Below are 19,725 nucleotides of genomic sequence, written 5' to 3' on the forward strand. Positions count from 1 at the left end.
AGTAAATGAGTATATTTTTTATTTTTAAAAGGCATTTTTTTTTTTAATATATAATTGTAGTTTTAATTTGCATGTACGAATAAATATTATAACTTACATTCATATATAATTTTAAATTATTCTTTCCCTTTCTTTTATGTATTGATCTTGCATTTTATTTCCGTATTTGACCGTTATTCTTGCTTTTGTCCATTGTCCTACAATGTAAACTTTGCTATGTGTATGCTTTGTATGTGTATTTTTGCATCTCATACCGTAGCATTTTGGAAAACAAAATCAGGTTCGTAGTGGCCAAAATGCATAACGTAATCCCTTTCCACTCTGTTCTCCGACGTATTATTAATGTCAGTTTTTAATATTGCTTTCAATTGACAGACAACAGTCGTTGCTATCCGACGAGCAGGCAAAAGAAGTTGAGCAGATACTCAACGTGTCTCCCAACGTGGGCGTGGCTGTTGCTGCCGTTGTTGCCACAGCAATATCTCCGACTACCATCAAGAATCTCACCGAAGAGTCTACAGCGGCCAAGGAGGTGACAATCCCGGCCCAAGTCTGCCAAACTAAGCAGGACACTCAAATTTCAAGTGCTCCTGTGACTGTTGGGAAGGAGGATGGTTCAGATGAAGAGGAGGACCAGCAGGTCGCAGAAGACTTTGATTCGGATGACGTTGAAGCTGTTGACATTGTTGGCATTGGACATGCAGTATCCACAACTGCTTCTTTGAATGCAACATTCGTAAAGGCGGATACTACAGAGATTGAGACTACCACAACAACACCATCGACAGCAACAGTATCAACTACACGGCACGACGACGATGAGCCGGAGTGGCTGCGTGATGTGCTCGAGGCACCAACGCGTAGTTTAGAGAATCTGTTGGTAAACATAACGACACGCCAAACGGAACTTCAGAATAGCTACGAAGCCACGGAAGGGACCGAGGGAAAACATTCCGACTTAAATCAGACCTATATAATCGGCGAGTCACTGCACGAATCAATCGTGTCCGTGGAGTCCACACAGTCGGATGCGACGTTCAATCAAACGACCACCATCGACGACAGCATCATCTCCAGCAAGCACAACTCTACATATTCGTTGGCGGATATTGAGCAAGCAACTAATTCGACTGTTTTGAGCACTGGTATTACTGAGTTGGACGACAGTCAGTATTATATACCAGAATACCCGCCAGTAAGGAGCAAGGAGGTTCTTGTGGAGGCGGGCGTGCATTATTTTGAGGATGGCAATTTTTGGATGGAAGTGCCAGGTAGGTCGAGGAGGCTGGGTCTACATTTTTTTAACCGATGCACTAAGCTCGCCACTTTGAAAATTCTAAAAGGTCTGCTAGACTTTGACGACGACGACTGCTCCTATCCTCCAATCACAGTACGAAAGAATCCAAAGGTCCGCTTCAGCTCCGGCCCCATACACGTATATTCCACATTCTCTGTGACAGACTACGATCGCCGCAATGAAGATGTCGATCCGGTGGCCGCGTCGGCCGAATATGAGCTGGAGAAGCGTGTGGAAAAGATGCACGTCTTTCCTGTTGAATTAATGAAAGGTCCCGAGGGTTTAGGTCTCAGCATTATTGGCATGGGCGTTGGCGCCGACGCTGGCTTAGAAAAACTTGGCATATTCGTCAAAACAATCACAGACAACGGCGCCGCAGCACGCGACGGGCGTATACAAGTAAGTAACATCAATCCTATACAATTTCCATAACACTTGTATGTTTTTTTTTATGTCTGTAGGTCAACGACCAGATAATCGAAGTAGACGGTAAAAGCCTGGTTGGCGTTACCCAAGCCTATGCAGCTTCGGTGCTGCGCAATACATCTGGTTTAGTCAAATTTCAAATCGGACGCGAACGTGATCCCGAAAACTCCGAGGTTGCCCAACTCATACGGCTGAGTCTGCAGGCTGATCGAGAAAAAGAGGAGCGCATTAAACGGTAATCCATCAAATCTATTAATCTGACCTGTTCAATCGGTTATTCTTTGCTTCTTTTTCTTTTGCTTTCTCAGTCAACAAGAAGAGTATCTGCGTCGCACGCTCGACTACTCCGAGGATTCGACGCAGCCAGTTTCAGCTAATTCAAGTGTCTGTGAGGGACCATCTAGTCCCGTACAGGTTGAACATCCAATGGAGGTCGAAGCTACACACTCCCAGGAGGTTGAGTCGCTCAAGCGTCTTCTACAGGAGGTATGTAGTGTAAGCAAATCCTGTACCCAAGCTCTGTCTGCAGTTGTGCTAAAATCGTGTTCTTTTTCTCTCCTTTTGCTGAATTTCAAAATTGGTTTCTTCTACGCGGAAATTAAAACGCAGCATAAAGCGGTAATTGGTCATGAGAAACAAAACGTCTCTTAAAGAAAAACAAATCATAGTTAGACCTCATATCGCCTAATATTTATGTTTATAATATTTTGATTTAAATGTCAATTGTTGAAGAGAATATTTAGTCTATACAAATTAGTCTTACAGCTTGTCATTCTGACATAGCTGCTTCTTTTTTATCTGTTTACCGTCCGTATGGAGAGATCGCCCAAAATATGAACGATCAGTAAAAAAATAAAGCGAAAAGTTTTGCTTTTGAATATATTGCAGCCAAGCATTCAAACGCCAAACGAATTGAGCTATTTATTAAATCCGCGGGATTAATTAAAACACCAATGATTTTTAAACTTCGTTACACCAAAAATATTTATTGTTCTCCGTTTTGCTTATAATTTATGTTGTTTTTGTTTTATATATTTTATTTAGAGCGAAATGGGTTGCATGGTTAAGGAAGAAATTATTCAAAATCTTAAACGGAAGGTTTGTTGGACATTTTTATATTTTATTGTTTGGTTATCAATCTCATATCTTCTCATAAAATCCACAATGCAGTAAGTCAAACTAAAACTAATGCTTTTCCCATTTCCTCCTCCATCTATAGTTGGTTAAGCTCGAGACAACAGGCAATGAGAATGAACTGCTGAGCGAACGACTGCGCCAAAGCGAGCGTGAGCTGGGCAACATTAAGAAGGAGGCGGCCAATCTTCAAAATATGCTGCAGCAGTCGCAGGCGCAGTATATGGCACTGGACAAAAAGTACAACAAAGCAAAGAGGCTGGTTCGCGAGTATCAGCAGCGTGAGCTGGATATGTGCCATCGCGAGGAGTTCTATCAGCAGTTATTGCAGGAAAAGGACACTGAGTATAATGCGTTAGTCAAAAAGCTCAAGGATCGTGTTATCAATCTGGAGCATGAACTTCAAGAAACGCAGCGAAAGGCTGGCTTTCCAGTGGGACTGCCCTACGATAGCGCCACGCTAAAGTTAACGCCCCAAATGATGCGTAAGACGCCTCCAAAGCCTCTCTTGCATAAGCTGGAAACGGAGTTATCCGACACGGAAATCTCAGATCTGTCACCAGACGGTGATTGCGTCAAAACGGCAACCGTGGAGCGCAAGGTTCCCGTAAAGGACGAACTGGACGCGGCTGTGCCGCAGCACGAGCTGCTAGACAACTCTGTCAACAAAACCAAGATCGAGCTGGGTGAGTACCTGGGCCAGCAATTTTCTTCAGCTTCTAGTACTTCGTTAATTTGATTTTGATTTTTGTTGTGTGTGAAAAGTTATGTTTTGGTTTTGTATCGTTTTCCGATGAAATTTGTACGCTTTGTCTGTGTGCTAAATGTTTTGTAATTATTCTTTTCACTTCTCTCTCCTATTTCTCTTTGTATATTGTGCGCGTTTTTGCTGCCGCTCAATTTGATTGGTTTGTGATTTTGCTCTTCCACGTGTTCGTGTACGTTCCATATTTGTTTGTTCGTTTGATTTAAAATTATCACGCCCACACTGCTGCGCCTTCTCACTACCATATACTACACAACAAAATTTATTAAATATCTGATAAACTGCCAAAAATGCAACAAAAAAAAATAAATAAATAAAAAATCTATAAAAAAAATCATCGAATTTAAAAATAACTAAACAAAAGCCTCCCGTGGTGGTCTAGCCAATCGCCAGCTGCCCTCGACGAACGTATCTAATGGTAGTAACAGCAACGCCAACGGAGCCAGCGAATTGCTGCTTAATGGCAATTTATGCAAGCGCAGCAGAAGCAACAGCCGTAGCTCGGATTGCACTCTGGATGACAGTGAGGAGGAGGTGGAATTGGAGCAGAGTGCACTCAATTTGGCTACGAGTGTGTCTTCCTGTCATGATGGCATTAATCTATCCAATGGCAACACCCACCTGCTGGCCAACGTGAACAACTTGCTGCAGAATCATCCACCTGCGACAAATACGCCTATTGGTAGCAGCATTGTGGCAGCCGGCAATGGACATGTAGGGACCACAACGGCCATACTGCTTAACTCGACGTCGTCAGCTTCTTCCAGTTCATCAAATCAGTCCACGGCACGCGAAGCTCAAATCAATCAGCTCTACGCTCAGGTGCACAAGGATCCCAGCAAGCAACAGCAACAACAGCATCAGGCAACCAGTTTGTTTAAGAATGCGGTGGGCTCGCCGGCAGAGACTGGGGGAGGATTGAACGACTTTCATCGCGGAAGCATGACAACCTTTGGCACTGCCAGTGGCGGCAGTGCTAGCAATCGCGATCTCAACAGCTCATACGACTCTATAGTGGGCTCCAATGATAAGTTAGCAGAGAACGATCAAAGCGAGAACTGGATGTATCCGAGCCGGCGTCGTGTTGCGCCCAATGGCAGCAAGCTGCCGGGCTCCACTTTCACTGAGCAGCTCAATCAAGCACTGTCCGATCGTGAGAGGTGGGTGACATCACACACATACACAGCACACAGCTAAACAAAATGTTATACGTTCGGAATTTTGCAGACGTCTTGGAGACGGCTCCTCGCGCCACTCCAGCGATGATTACACAGAGATCAACAAGAGCCAAAGTGCCGCAGCGGTTAACTGCAAGACGCTAATCAACGAGATTCGCCAGGCGGTCAATGAAGCACAGCCAAAAGGTGAACTATTCAAAAAACAAATGACTTGCAACCGGTTTCAACGAGGAATCGTTGATAATCCTCTAAAAGACTAACTCAAATTCTCTCTCCGTTATCAAAGACTTCTTTCATAAGCGCCATCGATTCATGTGCACATAAAGACATTATAAATATATTGTTATACATACAAAGCTAATATGATCAACTACTGTTGTACTCAACTGTATACTGTTGTATTGAACGTTAATGCGTGTGCCATTCCATTTACTGAATCCCTTAGTAATATTACTAAATTAGTACACGTCGTGTTATATCCATACATATAATTCACGCTCTCTTTCTGTCACTCTGTTCATATGGTGCATACAACATGACATCAAATTAGTAATAACACAATTCTTTATATTTTTCTCTCCTCTCTTTTCCTTGCTCTCTTGCTGCTTCGACTAACTATTAACACTGTAATTCCTCTAAAGTAAAACAAGTTGTTCCGCAATCGCTCTCCCCGCCCGGTACAGTGCCCTGGCAACAGCAGCATTTTCAGCAGCATCAACAACAGCAATCAGCGCATGTGACCGGACCGCCATCACCGACTAGCATGTCTTCAGGCTGCTCCTCGCCCGGATACTCGCCTAGCCGGACCCTGGATCTGTCCGGCTCTAGTTCTAGTTTTTCGGATAAAAAAGCGGCTGTCGCCTGCTACAATTATAAAGGAGGCCCCGTGCACGAATGGACCAAGGAGCAGGTAAACTTATAACCGAGAGAATCTACAGGGTTTGTCAAATATATCAACGAAATAAACAACAAATTGGACTGCACAGGTGGGCCACTGGTTGATGGGCATTGAGCTGGAGCGCTATATACCTGTCTTCAAAGAACACAACGTGGAAGGCGGCGCTTTGCTTACTCTTGACTCGAAGGACTTTAAAACTTTGGGCGTTTGCGGTGATGACAAAAATCGTTTGAAAAAACGACTAAAGGACCTGAAGGCCAGCATCGAAAAGGAGCGCAAGGACATGGAACGCGAGCGTCGCGAACGCGAAAAGGCCATACGCAAGGCTGAAAAGAAGGCAGCCAAAAAAAAGTAGTTGAATTCTAGATTTTAAGCAACAAAGTAGCCAAAAACCAAACCATATATGCATACTAAGGACTCATAAGATCTATGCATACCACATCCAATGCGTTTAAATATATATTTATAGAAATATACCATTAACATATTATGTATTACATAGTTATTTATCTTATAAAATAACTTATAAGAGTAAACGTATTTTATTTGTACAACAGACATCTATAATACGTACAACATTTTAACTTATTGAATCTAATGCAGCATAGACGTATTTATGAATTATTCTATTAATCAAAAGGAAGCACGATGTGGTCAGGGAAGGTAAATGCCTATATAGAAAGCTACTTTAATTGGGCAATCTATATCTAAACCCTACAAGTTGAAAATCGCAATTTAAATTATCCGAATCAAAGCTGAAGCACACACCAACACCCAACACAGAGAAGGAAAACAAAGCTAACAAGAGAGAGCGTTGGACTGACTGATTTTTATGAATTATTAATAGAAAACGAGAGAAATACTTTATGCAATTAAAAGCAAAGGAAAACGATAAAAAATGAGTTTGAAGTAAAACCCATGGAATAATTGAATTGAAAATGAAACACGAAAAGTCTTACGAGTAGCACATTTAAGGAATTAGCTGAACAGACTTGAAGCGACCTTCAACAGCTGCTTCAACTAAATATAAAAAATAATAAAATATAAAAAAAAAACACACGTTTAACCATAAAAATGCTAATAATATATCTAAAAATATATATATGTAATATTTAAATTAATTGCAAAAGGCAACAGAACCATAATTAAACAATATATCTTGTGGTTCTTTGTTTTCTATAACCTTGTGCAATTTTAAGACTAGCTTACAATATTGTAATCGCTGCAATTGCATTGTATTTGCCAAGACAAAGTTTTCTAAACTAATCGTATTTGCTTAATAAAATGTTTTGCAAGCCACTTAAGTACTTAAGTCTCAAGATATAATCAATGTGGTTGACAGATAAGATAATCGATCGTGAATAGATCAATAAAATCATAACATCGGACACGCAAGCATGTCAGGATAAACATAGAGAGCAAAGATCTTACCCTACCCCTTTATATGTATGTGTGTGTGCTTGCGTATATCTAACTTTATGTTTTCGCGTGACTGCACTTTATTTTTACATTTACTTTTGTAACATACATCTTGTTGACATATAAAATATATGTATAACATAATACTTATTGAAATGTTATTCTTAGTTTAAATGTTTAATTTAAAATTTGTTTCGCTCTCGTGCTTTTGCTCAATGTCTATTTTTATTGGATTCTTAATCCGATTTTTCAATACAATTTCTTACCGTTATTTTCTTCCCAATATCACGCAACACATTTAAATAAGACCACGGCTGTTTTATTAAAAATCGAAACTTTCCGATGATTTTTTTTTAAATCCCTGGGTAAATAATGTCTGATTTTAAAATGTTATACCTTTTTGAATGCGTACGGATCCCTATCATCAATTGGCATTCGAGCAAATTAAACATCGATGGGTTGAAAAATGTTGTTGACAAAAATACGATTCGTTCGTAGTCAACCTTTTTGATGATTTTTTGAAATATTTCCGTCAAAATCTAGGTCGGTGCGAAAATCGAAACTTTTTCGATGATTTTTTTGTAATATTTCGGGTAATAGCTCCGCGCGGAGATATGGCGCTCCAAAACGACATAACTCCGCGCGGAGATATGACGTTCTAAAACGACATAACTCCGCGCGGAGATATGACGATCTACACCGACATAACTCCGCGCGGAGATATGACGTTCTACACCGACATAACTCCGCGCGGAGATATGTCGTTCCAAAACGACATAACTCCGCGCGGAGATATGACGTTCTAAAACGACATAACTCCGCGCGGAGATATGACGTTCCAAAACGACATAACTCCGCGCGGAGATATGACGTTCCAAAACGGCATAACTCCGCGCGGAGATATGACGTTCCAAAACGACATAACTCCGCGCGGAGATATGACGTTCCAAAACGACATAACTCCGCGCGGAGATATGACGTTCCAAAACGACATAACTCCGCGCGGAGATATGACGTTCCAAAACGACATAACTCCGCGCGGAGATATGACGTTCCAAAACAACATAACTCTGCGCGGAGATATGACGTTCCAAAACAACATAACTTTGCGCGAAGATATGACGTTCCAAAACGACATAACTCCGCGCGCAGATATGACGTTCCAAAACGACATAACTCCGCGCGGAGATATGACGTTCCAAAACGACATAACTCCGCGCGGAGATATGACGTTCCAAAACGACATAACTCCGCCCGGAGATATGACGTTCCAAAACGACATAACTCCGCCCGGAGATATGGCGTTCCAAAACGACATAACTCCGCGCGGAGATATGACGTTCCAAAACGACATAACTCCGCGCGGAGATATGACGTTCCAAAACGATATAACTCCGCGCGGAGATATGACGTTCCAAAACAACATAACTCTGCGCGGAGATATGACGTTCCAAAACGACATAACTCCGCGCGGAGATATGACGTTCCAAAACGACATAACTCCGCGCGGAGATATGACGTTCCAAAACGACATAACTCCGCGCGGAGATATGACGTTCCAAAACGACATAACTCCGCGCGGAGATATGACGTTCCAAAACGACATAACTCCGCGCGGAGATATGACGTTCCAAAACGACATAACTCCGCGCGGAGATATGACGTTCCAAAACGACATAACTCCGCGCGGAGATATGACGTTCCAAAACGACAAAACTCCCGCGATAAAATCATCATGTTGTTTTTCAAAATCGAGGTTTTTGCGATAATCGAAACTTTTTCGATGATTTTTTTTTAATATCTCGGGTAAATAATGTCTCATTTTAAAATGTTATACCTTTTTGAAAGTGTACGGATCCCTATCATCAATTGGCATTCGAGCAAATTAAACATCGATGGGTTGAAAAATGTTGTTGACAAAACTACGATTCGTTCGTAGTCAACCTTTTTGATGATTTTTTGAAATATTTGCGTCAAAATCTAGGTCGGTGCGAAAATCGAAACTTTTTCGATGATTTTTTTTTTTAATATCTGGGGTAATAGCTCCGCGCGGATATATGATTTTCCAAAACGACATACTTCTGCGCGGAGATATGACCTTTCAAATCATCACGTTTTTTTTTCAAAATCGAGGTCGGTGCGAAAATCGAAACTCTTTCGATGATTTTTTTTAATATTTCGGGTAAATAATGTCTGATTTTAAAATAATATACATGTTTGAATGCGTACGGATCCCTACCATCATGCAAGCAAATTAAACATCGTTTTGTTAAAAAAAAAGTTGTAGACAAAAAACCGATTCGTTCGTCAAGTAAACCTTTTTGATGATTTTTCGGAATATTTCCGTCAAATAATGTCCGAATTTGGAATTTTATACCATTTTTGACTCGTAAGGATGAGTTCTATCGATTGGCATCAAAAAAAGGAAATCCAAAATTTTGACCCAAATCGACATAGACAAAAAACCGATTCGTTCGTCAAGTAAACCTTTTTGATGATTTTTCGGAATATTTCCGTCAAATAATGTCCGAATTTGGAATTTTTTACCATTTTTGACTCGTAAGGATGAGTTCTATCGATTGGCATCAAAAAAAGGAAATCCAAAATTTTGACCCAAATCTACAAAATGGCAAGGGGTTTTCACGTTTTGTGTTCAAAATCGAAGTCGGTGCGAAAATCGAAACTTTTTCGATGATTTTTTTTTAATATCTCGGGTAATAGCTTCGCGCGGCGATATGACGTTATATATATATATATACCCTTATGCACATTTTTAATGGGTTCAGGGTATAATCATCGAAAAAGTTTCGATGTTTGCACCGACCTCTATTTTGAAAAAAAAAAAATGTCGTTTTGGAACGACATAACTCCGCGCGGAGATATGACCTTCCAAATCATCACGTTTTTTTTTTTTTTTTCAAAATAGAGGTCGGTGCAAACATCGAAACTTTTTCGGTGATTTTTTTTTAATATCTCGGGTAATAGCTTCGCGCGGAGATATGACGTTCCAAAACGACATTTTTTTTTTTCAAAATAGAGGTCGGTGCAAACATCGAAACTTTTTCGATGATTATACCCTGAACCCATTAAAAATGTGCATAAGGGTATATTGTTTTTGTGCAAAATCCAAATGTATGTAACAGGCAGAAGGAAGCATCTCCGACCCCATAAAGTATATATATTCTTGATGCTGATCATAGCCGAGACGATCTAGCCATGTCCGTCTGTCCTGCCGTCCTTCCGTCCGTATGCATGAACGCAAGAATCTCAGAACCTATAAGAGCTAGAGACTAAAATTTTAGATGTATGTGCTCCTAGTGCCTGCGCAAATCGAGTTTGTTTCCGATCTTTGATAACTTACTCCGTTTCCAAGCAATTGAAAAAATTGATATCCTGTTTTTTGGGGAATTTTGGTAAATAAGAAGAGCTAGAGTCATCAAACTTGACATATAGCTTCTAAAATAGAATATATGTATGCATTTGATGTTGGAAGAAGAGGGTTCATGGTATCCCCTAGTCGGGAGCACCCGACTAGAACCTCTTACTTATTTCTGATTTAAACTATGAATGAGCTTAACAATTTCGCAATATCAATGCAAAAACAGTTAAAGCACAAAAAGAAATCGTATCCAATAAAACTATATTTAATCAAAAGAGTTGAAAATCATTAAAAATTGAATATAATATAATATATAAGTATGTCTTGCTTATGAGCTAACGATTTATACCCAAAGCAGAAAATAATATAAACGTCAAACTTAAGACCAAAAATGTTCATCTAGAGGCAGTCAAAGATGATTGATAACTCATGATTCTCTTATCAGCTGCTGTTATCTGTCTGCATTTGTTACTATGCCTATGTCTGACGTGTGAAAAGATTTTTTACATCAGTAACAAAAAACAAACAAAAACAAGAAAAATGCGCAACAATTTTCTTCGAGTTTTCTCGTTTTCTTTATCATAAAACAGCCCCGTTCTTGAATATTCCATGTGAACGGAATTTTTTCTTATCAGCTGGAAATTTTCCATGCTCATCTGACTACCTACTGCTTATTCAAAGATCAGATTTTAGTTTGTGCGGGAAATTCAAAGCGAACCTGTTTGAAATATGCTTTCATTTGTTTTTACTTATTAGCAATTTCTTTGATTAAAATTTAAAACTGGAAAAATAATAGTATAATTGACGTTAATAATATTTATTTAAAGAAATTATAGTTATTGCCATAGTTTTTCAGAATACATCGTTTTATTACAAGAAATTTACTTGAATCTAATGAGGTCTGCACAAAGCAAAAAAAAGTTGTTTACTTGAGTTGTAAATCGCTTGGGGCATAAAAATATATTAATCTCGCTGACGTATACCTCCCTCGAGCTGGGCCTGATAAGCCAGAAAATTTCAGTCAGTATTTGTCATGGCAATTGTATTATTATTGCAGTTTTCTTAATGGTAGACGGTTTCTAAGCTTGTCAGAAATGTACGTGAAAATATTTTGCTAACAGTTGTTGCCAGGTAATATAAATTGCAGTTGCGTTTACATATGAGCTTTCACTGTTCAAGCTTATCAACGAATCGGATGATTTGAGCATTCAGTAAAAATATTCGCCTTGTTATGAAGCACAGCTTTTGATAAGCTCAAAAATAATAACAACAAAATATTCAACGCGCGGCATGTTTGAAAATTTTGAAAAACACTAAGAATCACGCAATATGTATTGAGCTTATCGAATTTTTTTAATAAGCTCTGACAAAGCCTGGACCTTTTAAAATTTTTTGGGCTTACCTAAGTAAGGTTGCAATCAGGAAATTAACTTTCCTGTTTCACAATATATTTAAAATAAAATATTTAAAACTGTTGTAATGTTGCAATAAGTAATACAATTTAATATTATCATTAGATAACACAATCTTTGTCTAATAGTCAACACACATGTGGGCAACTTTTAATTGGTGATATTAGGGAAGCAATTTCGGGAAATTAATTACGTTTATTGTGTTTGTTATCAAATCGGAGGCCTGTTTTAGCTATTTTTTATTTTAATTTAAAATTTAGTTTATTTTGTGTTTTGTTTTTTTTTTATAAATGTATTAAATTTAGCTCAATTGAATCAGTTAAGAGCTTCGATTCCGGTTTGTATAACTGACGTCGATGAAACGCCAACAACAATAAGCGCAGCTCGGATCCTAAATTGAATATTGAACAATAAACGCTGGCTGAGTCGCACACAGAAGCAGCGCAGCGCTGCGACATCGACGTCGTCGTCGCTGTCAGCGTCAACGTCAGCGACACGCCAGCTGCCTGCCTGCTGTTTAAAAGTGGAAACAACGCTGACGACGCGGCTCAATTATCAAAGTACACTCGCGGAGGCAACTGAAAAGCTAGAAATTGAAACGCGAAACAAGTAATTACCATAAAGGAGAACTTAAAAGCGGATCGCAACAATAACGAGATTATAAAGGAAATTCCAGTCTGTTGGATTTAAATTAACTTTGATTTGTTTATTATCAAATCTGCGAACTGATTAGTAAGCTAAACCATTGTGAAAGTTCATCTCGGTATTTACATACTATTGTGAACACAACCCAACCTGTGCAAAGTTATATAACATTTTCCAATTGACAATTAACTCAAACTTCGAAAGGAAGAGCAATACAATATGACTGGCTATAATTCCAAAGGCGACGTGGCCACCAGCAATGGAAATCACAACAACAGCAGCGGACACAGCAATGGACACAAGGTCGCCGAATATACCGCGCAGGAGAACCACACGTAAGTTCCCAGCCCCAGGCTGTGGGGCGAAACAAAACCAAAAAAAAAAACACCAATAAATAAAAAAAAACAATAGAACGCTTGGATATTTAAGTTACATGCCGTCAAGAATGAACAATAATTGATAGCTTTTTATAGTTCTTGTCATTATAGTTGTGGGTATTTATTTCTTGTCATAGTCACCATTTTCCAAAATCGATATGTATCGATTTAGTTTACGGCCCTTGTGCTAGTTAGTAGGCCTTGCCTTATTTGTGTCCTGGTTCGTTTATAAATGCGACTATTATACAAAATTGTTTTTTCATGGCATAACCGTTCGGGACTGGGTATAAAATTTTAACAAAAAGTATATGACTCTCAGTTTGACTATATCTCGGCCCATCTGGTTTCTGTACAGCAAGAAACTCGTAAACAGCAGAATGTGCTCTCGTGATTGCTGCTCGGGCAAGGGTGGTCCCAGCAATGCCAAGGGCACTGCCTGTGCCGACAAGAAGAATGGCAAAACTGATGTCGAGATAATAGTACCCACGCCTCAAAGTTTGCTGTAAGTTTATGAACGAACGGGCAGAAATTAACTTCGATAAGATTTTAAGTTTTAAATCAGGCATCTAGTTGCGTTTGCTTGAGTAAGCAGTAAGCATGCATTTTCTTAGCAAAATTTAAACAAAACTATCTATTTCGATCTAAATTTTCACAATGTGTAGTCGCGATTGCTGCTCAAATCCTAGGGGCAAGGCTGGTGATAAATCGGCTATTAATGATCCAGCTGATTCAACTATAGTGCCAACAGCTCAGAGCCAGCTGTAAGTGTATATTCTTCTTTTGTATATTTAAATATATTCTATTGGACTGTCCTTGATCTTGCTGCTGATATTGGGAGTTGACAGATTGTCGCTAAAGCCAAGCATAAGTATAAGACATTCCAGAATACACAGTAGGGTTATCAATTTGAGTAGCGCTCGATCGCTCATTAAATCGAAATGTTCCATAAAAAAGCCGTCGTGTCATTTTTGAGCTGTATGGGAGATTACGAGAGCTACTTGACGCTGATAATTCTTATGCCAAGAAATGCTAATGGCCCCAGGCGATCCGGTCGAATCCCCAACTATAGCCCCAGCTTCATGTAGCTGCTGATAAACACGCTTTGCGTGTTTGTTTGTTTGCCAATTGCGCATGTAACGTGTTGACCCAGTTAACTAGGTTTACTTAGTCGCTCATGATTGGCTAGCCAAAATGGGCGTGTTCCGCGATCTTGACATAGGCCTTTATCTGGAATTATTTATTTTTATACGTTTAGGCATAAAACAGCTAAGCAACAAATTTGTAGTTACAAATCGACATCTGCTGATAAAGCCATGTGTCGTTTCTTTTCGGATTTATTTTGAAACTGGTTGGTGCAAAGCTTTTATACTTCTATGATTCCAAATAATTAACTGAAACATTTGAACATATAGCCTGGATATTCTAATATATTCGACGGTTTTGCATAGCCGGTTTCAAATCTTTATTAAACAATTTCAGCTTCAACGAACTAACAAATTAGGTATTATAATTTTCTTGTTGAAATTTTACATGCTTGCTCTCCGATTCGTAGATCTCGTTTTTGTATATTCAATATTCACCCAGCGCCTCACAATGGTGATGACACCTCTCTAGATTTCAGTATATTATTACTTGCGATAATGCTTGATTGGGAGATAGTCATATGACGTCAATTACAATACTTGCGGTGACTTTGAGGAAGTGAATCACTTTATTTTACACCATTTTATATTTATTTAATTTAATTAATTATCTTAACAAAATTTACAATTAAAATCTACAATTTTCAAACATTTACAGCAGGAGCGACAACCGTATACAATGCTCCCTTACGCCCGAAGAGTTTCGCGCTGTGCGCGTAATGAATGAAGACACGTTTGTAGACTATGTTACTTTTGCTGTGCTTGTCCCAGTTCGTTTGTCTGTATGTCTGTGCACCACCCGGGCGTAGATTCGTTCTTGTAATTGTACTTAGCGTACTTGCACTATCACACCGTGTTTTACTTCACAAACTTGTATTCCATCAATGCTATTTTAATTTGTATTTTTATCGACAAGATTTATGCAAACTTGAAAAGACGTTCTAATTCACCGACTCTCGCTGTGCCAAACAGACATATTTTAATGTACTGTCCTGTGGCTATAATAATTCATATTAAATATTTTTCATTCTAATATTATTTTTATAACATTTTCAGGTATCCCTATGAGGTCATTCAGGAGATCGCCGACTTTATTGTGAAGGGCTCAGGCATAAGACCAAAGATTGGCATTATTTGCGGATCTGGGCTCGGCTCCCTTGCCGATATTATTCAGGATGCCAAGGTCTTCGAGTATGAAAAGATCCCAAACTTCCCTGTATCGACAGTCGAGGGACATGCAGGCAGACTAGTCGTCGGTACACTGGAGGGCGCTAATGTCATGGCCATGCAGGGGCGCTTTCATTTCTACGAGGGCTACCCCCTGGCCAAATGCTCTATGCCAGTGCGCGTGATGAAGCTCTGTGGCGTAGAGTATCTTTTTGCTACAAATGCGGCGGGCGGTATAAATCCTAAGTATGCGGTTGGCGACATTATGCTCATGCATGATCATGTCAACATGCTGGGCTTCGCTGGCAATTCTCCCCTGCAGGGACCCAACGATCCACGCTTTGGGCCCCGTTTTCCCGCTCTGGTCAACTCGTATAATAGGGACCTTATCAACAAGGCGATTGAGATTAGTAAAATAATGGGAATTGAGTCAAATATACATGTTGGTGTTTACTCTTGCCTTGGAGGACCAACCTACGAGACCATAGCCGAATTAAAGGCACTCCGCATGATGGGTGTTGATGCAGTGGGCATGTCCACGGTGCACGAGGTCATTACAGCTCGCCACTGTGATATGAAAGTGTTCGCTTTCAGTTTAATAACCAACAAGTGTTCCATCGAGTACAGCGACAAGAAGGACGACGAGGCCAACCACGAGGAAGTCATGGCTGTAGCCAAAAACAGGCAGAAGGCATGCTGCGAGCTCGTTTCCCGACTTATAGCTGAAATCCAAAAAGGGTCGTAGACCAGCAGTCACCTGAACGAGGAAACTTCGCAGCTGCGATCGTCTGGTTGATTTTAAAATTATTTTTAACCCTAATTCAAGTTTTAAAATTTACAGTATAAGCTAAAATATAGATAATAAGATATAAGCATATGCGTAATGATTGAAGCCTGGCCTCCGAGCAGGTGGATCCAATTTTGTTGATCGTTTAATGTCCATTTTAAAATTAAGCATTTCTGCCAATCTACCAAAATACCATGTAAACAGAAATGTCCAGAAGATCGAGAAAAATATTGTTTGATGTTTTTCTCCTGGCGATTCAAAAACCACGTTTGGATAAGCACTACTATCTGCCCAAAGAACATCAAAATCGTCCTTATGGTTTCTAATTGGCCACCCTAAGGACCATTTTGATATACTTTGGAAAACATTTAGTCCTTGTCCTGCCAACTTAGAATACGCAGTAAAAAGGACGAAAATCCTTCAAGGAGCTGCGGAAAAGAGAATTTTCTCTTTAGAGATTAAAGGCTGTAAATCGGCCGTATCCTTGCTGATCATGATGTCCATTTGCCAACCGTAAGTCCCTATCTTCCCAATTCAGAATATATATTATATAAATCATCGAAAAAGTTTCGATTTTCGCACTGACCTCGATTTAGAAAAAAATCGAGATGATTTGGAACGTCATATCTCCGCGCGGAGTTATATCGTTTTGGAACGTCATATCTCTGCGCGGAGTTATGTCGTTTTGGAACGTCATATCTCCGCGCGGAGTTATGTCGTTTTAGAACGTCATATCTCCACGCGGAGTTATGTCGTTTTGGAACGTCATATCTCCGCGCGGAGTTATATCGTTTTGGAACGTCATATCTCCGCGCGGAGTTATATCGTTTTGGAACGTCATATCTCCGCGCGGAGTTATGTCGTTTTGGAACGTCATATCACCGCGCGGAGTTATGTCGTTTTGGAATGTCATATCTCCGCGCGGAGTTATGTCGTTTTAGAACGTCATATCACAGCGCGGAGTTATGTCGTTTTGGAACGTCGTATCACCGCGCGGAGTTATGTCGTTTTGGAACGTCATATCTCCGCGCGGAGTTATGTCGTTTTAGAACGTCATATCTCCGCGCGGAGCTATGTCGTTTTAGAACGTCATATCACCACGCGGAGTTATGTCGTTTTGGAACGTCATATCACAGCGCGGAGTTATGTCGTTTTGGAACGTCGTATCACCGCGCGGAGTTATGTCGTTTTGGAATGTCATATCTCCGCGCGGAGTTATGTCGTTTTAGAACGTCATATCACCACGCGGAGTTATGTCGTTTTGGAACGTCATATCACCGCGCGGAGTTATGTCGTTTTGGAATGTCATATCTCCGCGCGGAGTTATGTCGTTTTAGAACGTCATATCACAGCGCGGAGTTATGTCGTTTTGGAACGTCGTATCACCGCGCGGAGTTATGTCGTTTTGGAATGTCATATCTCCGCGCGGAGTTATGTCGTTTTAGAACGTCATATCTCCGCGCGGAGCTATGTCGTTTTAGAACGTCATATCACCACGCGGAGTTATGTCGTTTTGGAACGTCATATCTCCGCGCGGAGCTATGTCGTTTGACGTTCCAAAACGACATTTCGATTTTCGCACCGACCTCGATTTTGAAAAACAATCGTGATGTTACCCTTGCAATTTTGTCGATTTCGGTCAAAATTTTGGATTTTTTTTTTATGCCAATCGATAGAACTGATCCTTACGAGTCAAAAATGGTATGAAATTGTAAAACCGGACATTATTTGAGAGAAATATTCCAAAATATCATCAAAAAGGTTGACTTTACGAACTAATGGTTTTTTTGTTTTTAATATTTTTGAACTCATCGATGTTTAATTTGTTTGAATGCCAATTGATGGTAGGGATCCGTAGAGGTATAACATTTTAAAATCAGACATTACTTACCCGAGATATTAAAAAAAAATCATCGAAAAAGTTTCGATTTTCGCACTGACCTCGATTTAGAAAAAAATCGAGATGATTTGGAACGTCATATCTCCGCGCGGAGTTATATCGTTTTGGAACGTCATATCTCGGCGCGGAGTTATGTCGTTTCGGAACGTCATATCTCCACGCGGAGTTATGTCGTTTTGGAACGTCATATCTCCGTGCGGAGTTATGTCGTTTTGGAACGTCATATCTCCACGCGGAGTTATGTCGTTTTGGAACGTCATATCTCCGCGCGGAGTTATGTCGTTTTAGAACATCATATCTCCACGCGGAGCTATGTCGTTTTGGATCGTCATATCTCCGCGCGGAGTTATGTCGTTTTGGAACGTCATATCTCCGCGCGGAGTTATATCGTTTTGGAACGTCATATCTCCGATCGGAGATTTATGTATAGATATGAGTTAAATTCGTTCGTAAATTAATAAAGCCATAACTCGGCCGAATTCTTGCGGATCCTGACAAGTCCTCTGTTAAACAAATCGTATGAACAAGGATCATTAACTGTCCAAAGGACAACAAAATCGTCCTTTCCGTTTCCGTAATATGGCCAATTTTCTAAAAAGGACATTTTTCAATTAGTCATAGCTCGGCCAAATCCTTAAGGATAGCAGAAGGATATGCCTTTTTAAACTCGTGGTGAGCGGGACTATCGATTGGCATTCAAGGATTTTCAGAATTCGACAAAAAATTTTATCGAAATTTATCCTAGGGGGTTAGTCGCAAAATTGACCAAAGTCGAAAATATCCGGGCTAACTTTGCCATCTGAAGGACTATAAGGATGTCCTTTGGCCAGCAGTTAGTCCTCGCCATCCGATTGAAGAATATACAATCCAAAGGACGAAAGTCCTTCAAACAAAAAAGTTTAAAGGACGATTTTGTTTGAAGAAAATAAGCCATAACTCGAGCATATCCTTGCGTATCCTGGCGAGTCATATTTGAAAATAATTGTATTGACGAGGACTTCCACCTGGCCAAATTTCACTAAGACCGTCCTGGTAGTTTCGGAGATATTTAAGGATTTGTGTTTTCGGGTCATTTCCGTGCGCTCCGCGGCTGAAATTTTACAAGTCAAAATACAAGTCCTGGGATTCTTAGATGACCCCATATTTTTATGATGCAGTTCGATGCAGGGGGTCTATACGATCCTCGCGCACCATGTCCTTTGAAAATCTGTAAGGACATGCCCGAGTTATGTCCTGTTTTCCTTGAATAAAATGTCTGTATATATTTATTTACTTGTTTAATTTCAATGTGTTTTATCTTTTCAGACTGATAAAGCAAGGATTACAATGAGCTCTAAGGACCTCCGCGACTGACAAAGCCAATTTTTCCAGGATCGGACATAAATTAAGCCAGATATAACTATTTTAAGTTAAAATAAGCAAAAAGTATAGTTTATTCTCGTTTTGTATAATTTTAAAAGAAATAATTAATAAAATTATCCAAAAATCAACAGGTTGCATATTTTTATTTAAAAATTCAAAAATCAACGGTCTTCAGAAACCTATTGCATAGCCGTGAGGGGCGTTTGTTGGCAACCGCTGGCTGCCGAGATTTTTCTTAAAATCTGCAAAAATACCAGGCGAACAGAAATGCACAGAAGGTCGACGTACAATTTTTTTGCGTCCGAAAAAATTCATTGCATACCCTCACGGGGCGCCCTGGTCGGCGGCTACGCCCCAAATTTGCCCTAAAACTCCACTCAAATACCAGGCGAACAGAAATGCACAGAAGGTCGACGTACAATTTTTTTTGCGTCAG

The 19,725-nt window shown here is 39.9% G+C and overlaps 2 protein-coding genes across 21 annotated transcripts in view; both read left to right on the forward strand.

Moving 5' to 3' along the window:
• Spn (protein phosphatase 1 regulatory subunit spinophilin) overlaps positions 1-7,264 on the forward strand; it is a 43,886-nt gene extending 36,622 nt beyond the window's left edge. For 5 of the 14 annotated variants that reach the window (XM_015168198.3, XM_015168199.3, XM_015168196.3 and 2 more), the window contains 11 exons: positions 260-280; positions 376-1,271; positions 1,344-1,696; positions 1,759-1,958; positions 2,032-2,209; positions 2,768-2,821; positions 2,943-3,543; positions 3,988-4,783; positions 4,851-4,987; positions 5,443-5,711; positions 5,788-7,264. In XM_015168198.3, the coding sequence (XP_015023684.1) occupies positions 260-280; positions 376-1,271; positions 1,344-1,696; positions 1,759-1,958; positions 2,032-2,209; positions 2,768-2,821; positions 2,943-3,543; positions 3,988-4,783; positions 4,851-4,987; positions 5,443-5,711; positions 5,788-6,054 (3,772 nt within the window). In that variant the 3' untranslated portion in view covers positions 6,055-7,264. Of the gene's footprint in view, positions 1-257; positions 281-375; positions 1,272-1,343; positions 1,697-1,758; positions 1,959-2,031; positions 2,210-2,767; positions 2,822-2,942; positions 3,544-3,987; positions 4,784-4,850; positions 4,988-5,442; positions 5,712-5,787 lie in introns of all 14 variants that reach the window. The other 9 variants (XM_015168194.3, XM_015168200.3, XM_070208602.1 and 6 more) reach the window with 9 other exon arrangements.
• A 5,194-nt stretch (positions 7,265-12,458) lies between these two features.
• On the forward strand, positions 12,459-16,112 carry LOC6636818 (purine nucleoside phosphorylase). Of its 7 annotated transcripts, none has more exons than XM_015168201.3 (3): positions 12,459-12,889; positions 14,732-14,806; positions 15,130-16,112. In XM_015168201.3, the coding sequence occupies exons 1-3, from the start codon at positions 12,774-12,776 to the stop codon at positions 15,983-15,985; spliced, it is 1,047 nt and encodes a 348-aa protein (XP_015023687.1). In that variant the 5' UTR covers positions 12,459-12,773; the 3' UTR covers positions 15,986-16,112. The 7 variants fall into 7 exon arrangements, with proteins under 7 accessions (XP_015023687.1, XP_015023691.1, XP_015023690.1 ...); XM_015168205.3 differs by having other exon boundaries at positions 14,735-14,806; XM_032435610.1 differs by lacking the exon at positions 12,459-12,889 and adding an exon at positions 13,308-13,433 and having other exon boundaries at positions 14,735-14,806.
• The last annotated feature ends 3,613 nt before the right edge of the window (positions 16,113-19,725 follow it).

The sequence above is a fragment of the Drosophila virilis genome, chromosome 3 (genome assembly GCF_030788295.1).
Source record: "Drosophila virilis strain 15010-1051.87 chromosome 3, Dvir_AGI_RSII-ME, whole genome shotgun sequence".
Lineage (NCBI taxonomy): Eukaryota > Metazoa > Arthropoda > Insecta > Diptera > Drosophilidae > Drosophila > Drosophila virilis.

Excerpts from the sequence above, each read along its gene's own strand:
- LOC6636818 (XM_032435610.1), top strand. The coding sequence starts at position 13,309 with ATGTGCTCTCGTGATTGCTGCTCGGGCAAGGGTGGTCCCAGCAATGCC. Across the intron at positions 13,434-14,734 it reads CCCACGCCTCAAAGTTTGCT|GAGCGACAACCGTATACAAT; the intron begins GTAAGTTTATGA and ends CATTTACAGCAG. Across the intron at positions 14,807-15,129 it reads CGCGTAATGAATGAAGACAC|GTATCCCTATGAGGTCATTC; the intron begins GTTTGTAGACTA and ends TAACATTTTCAG.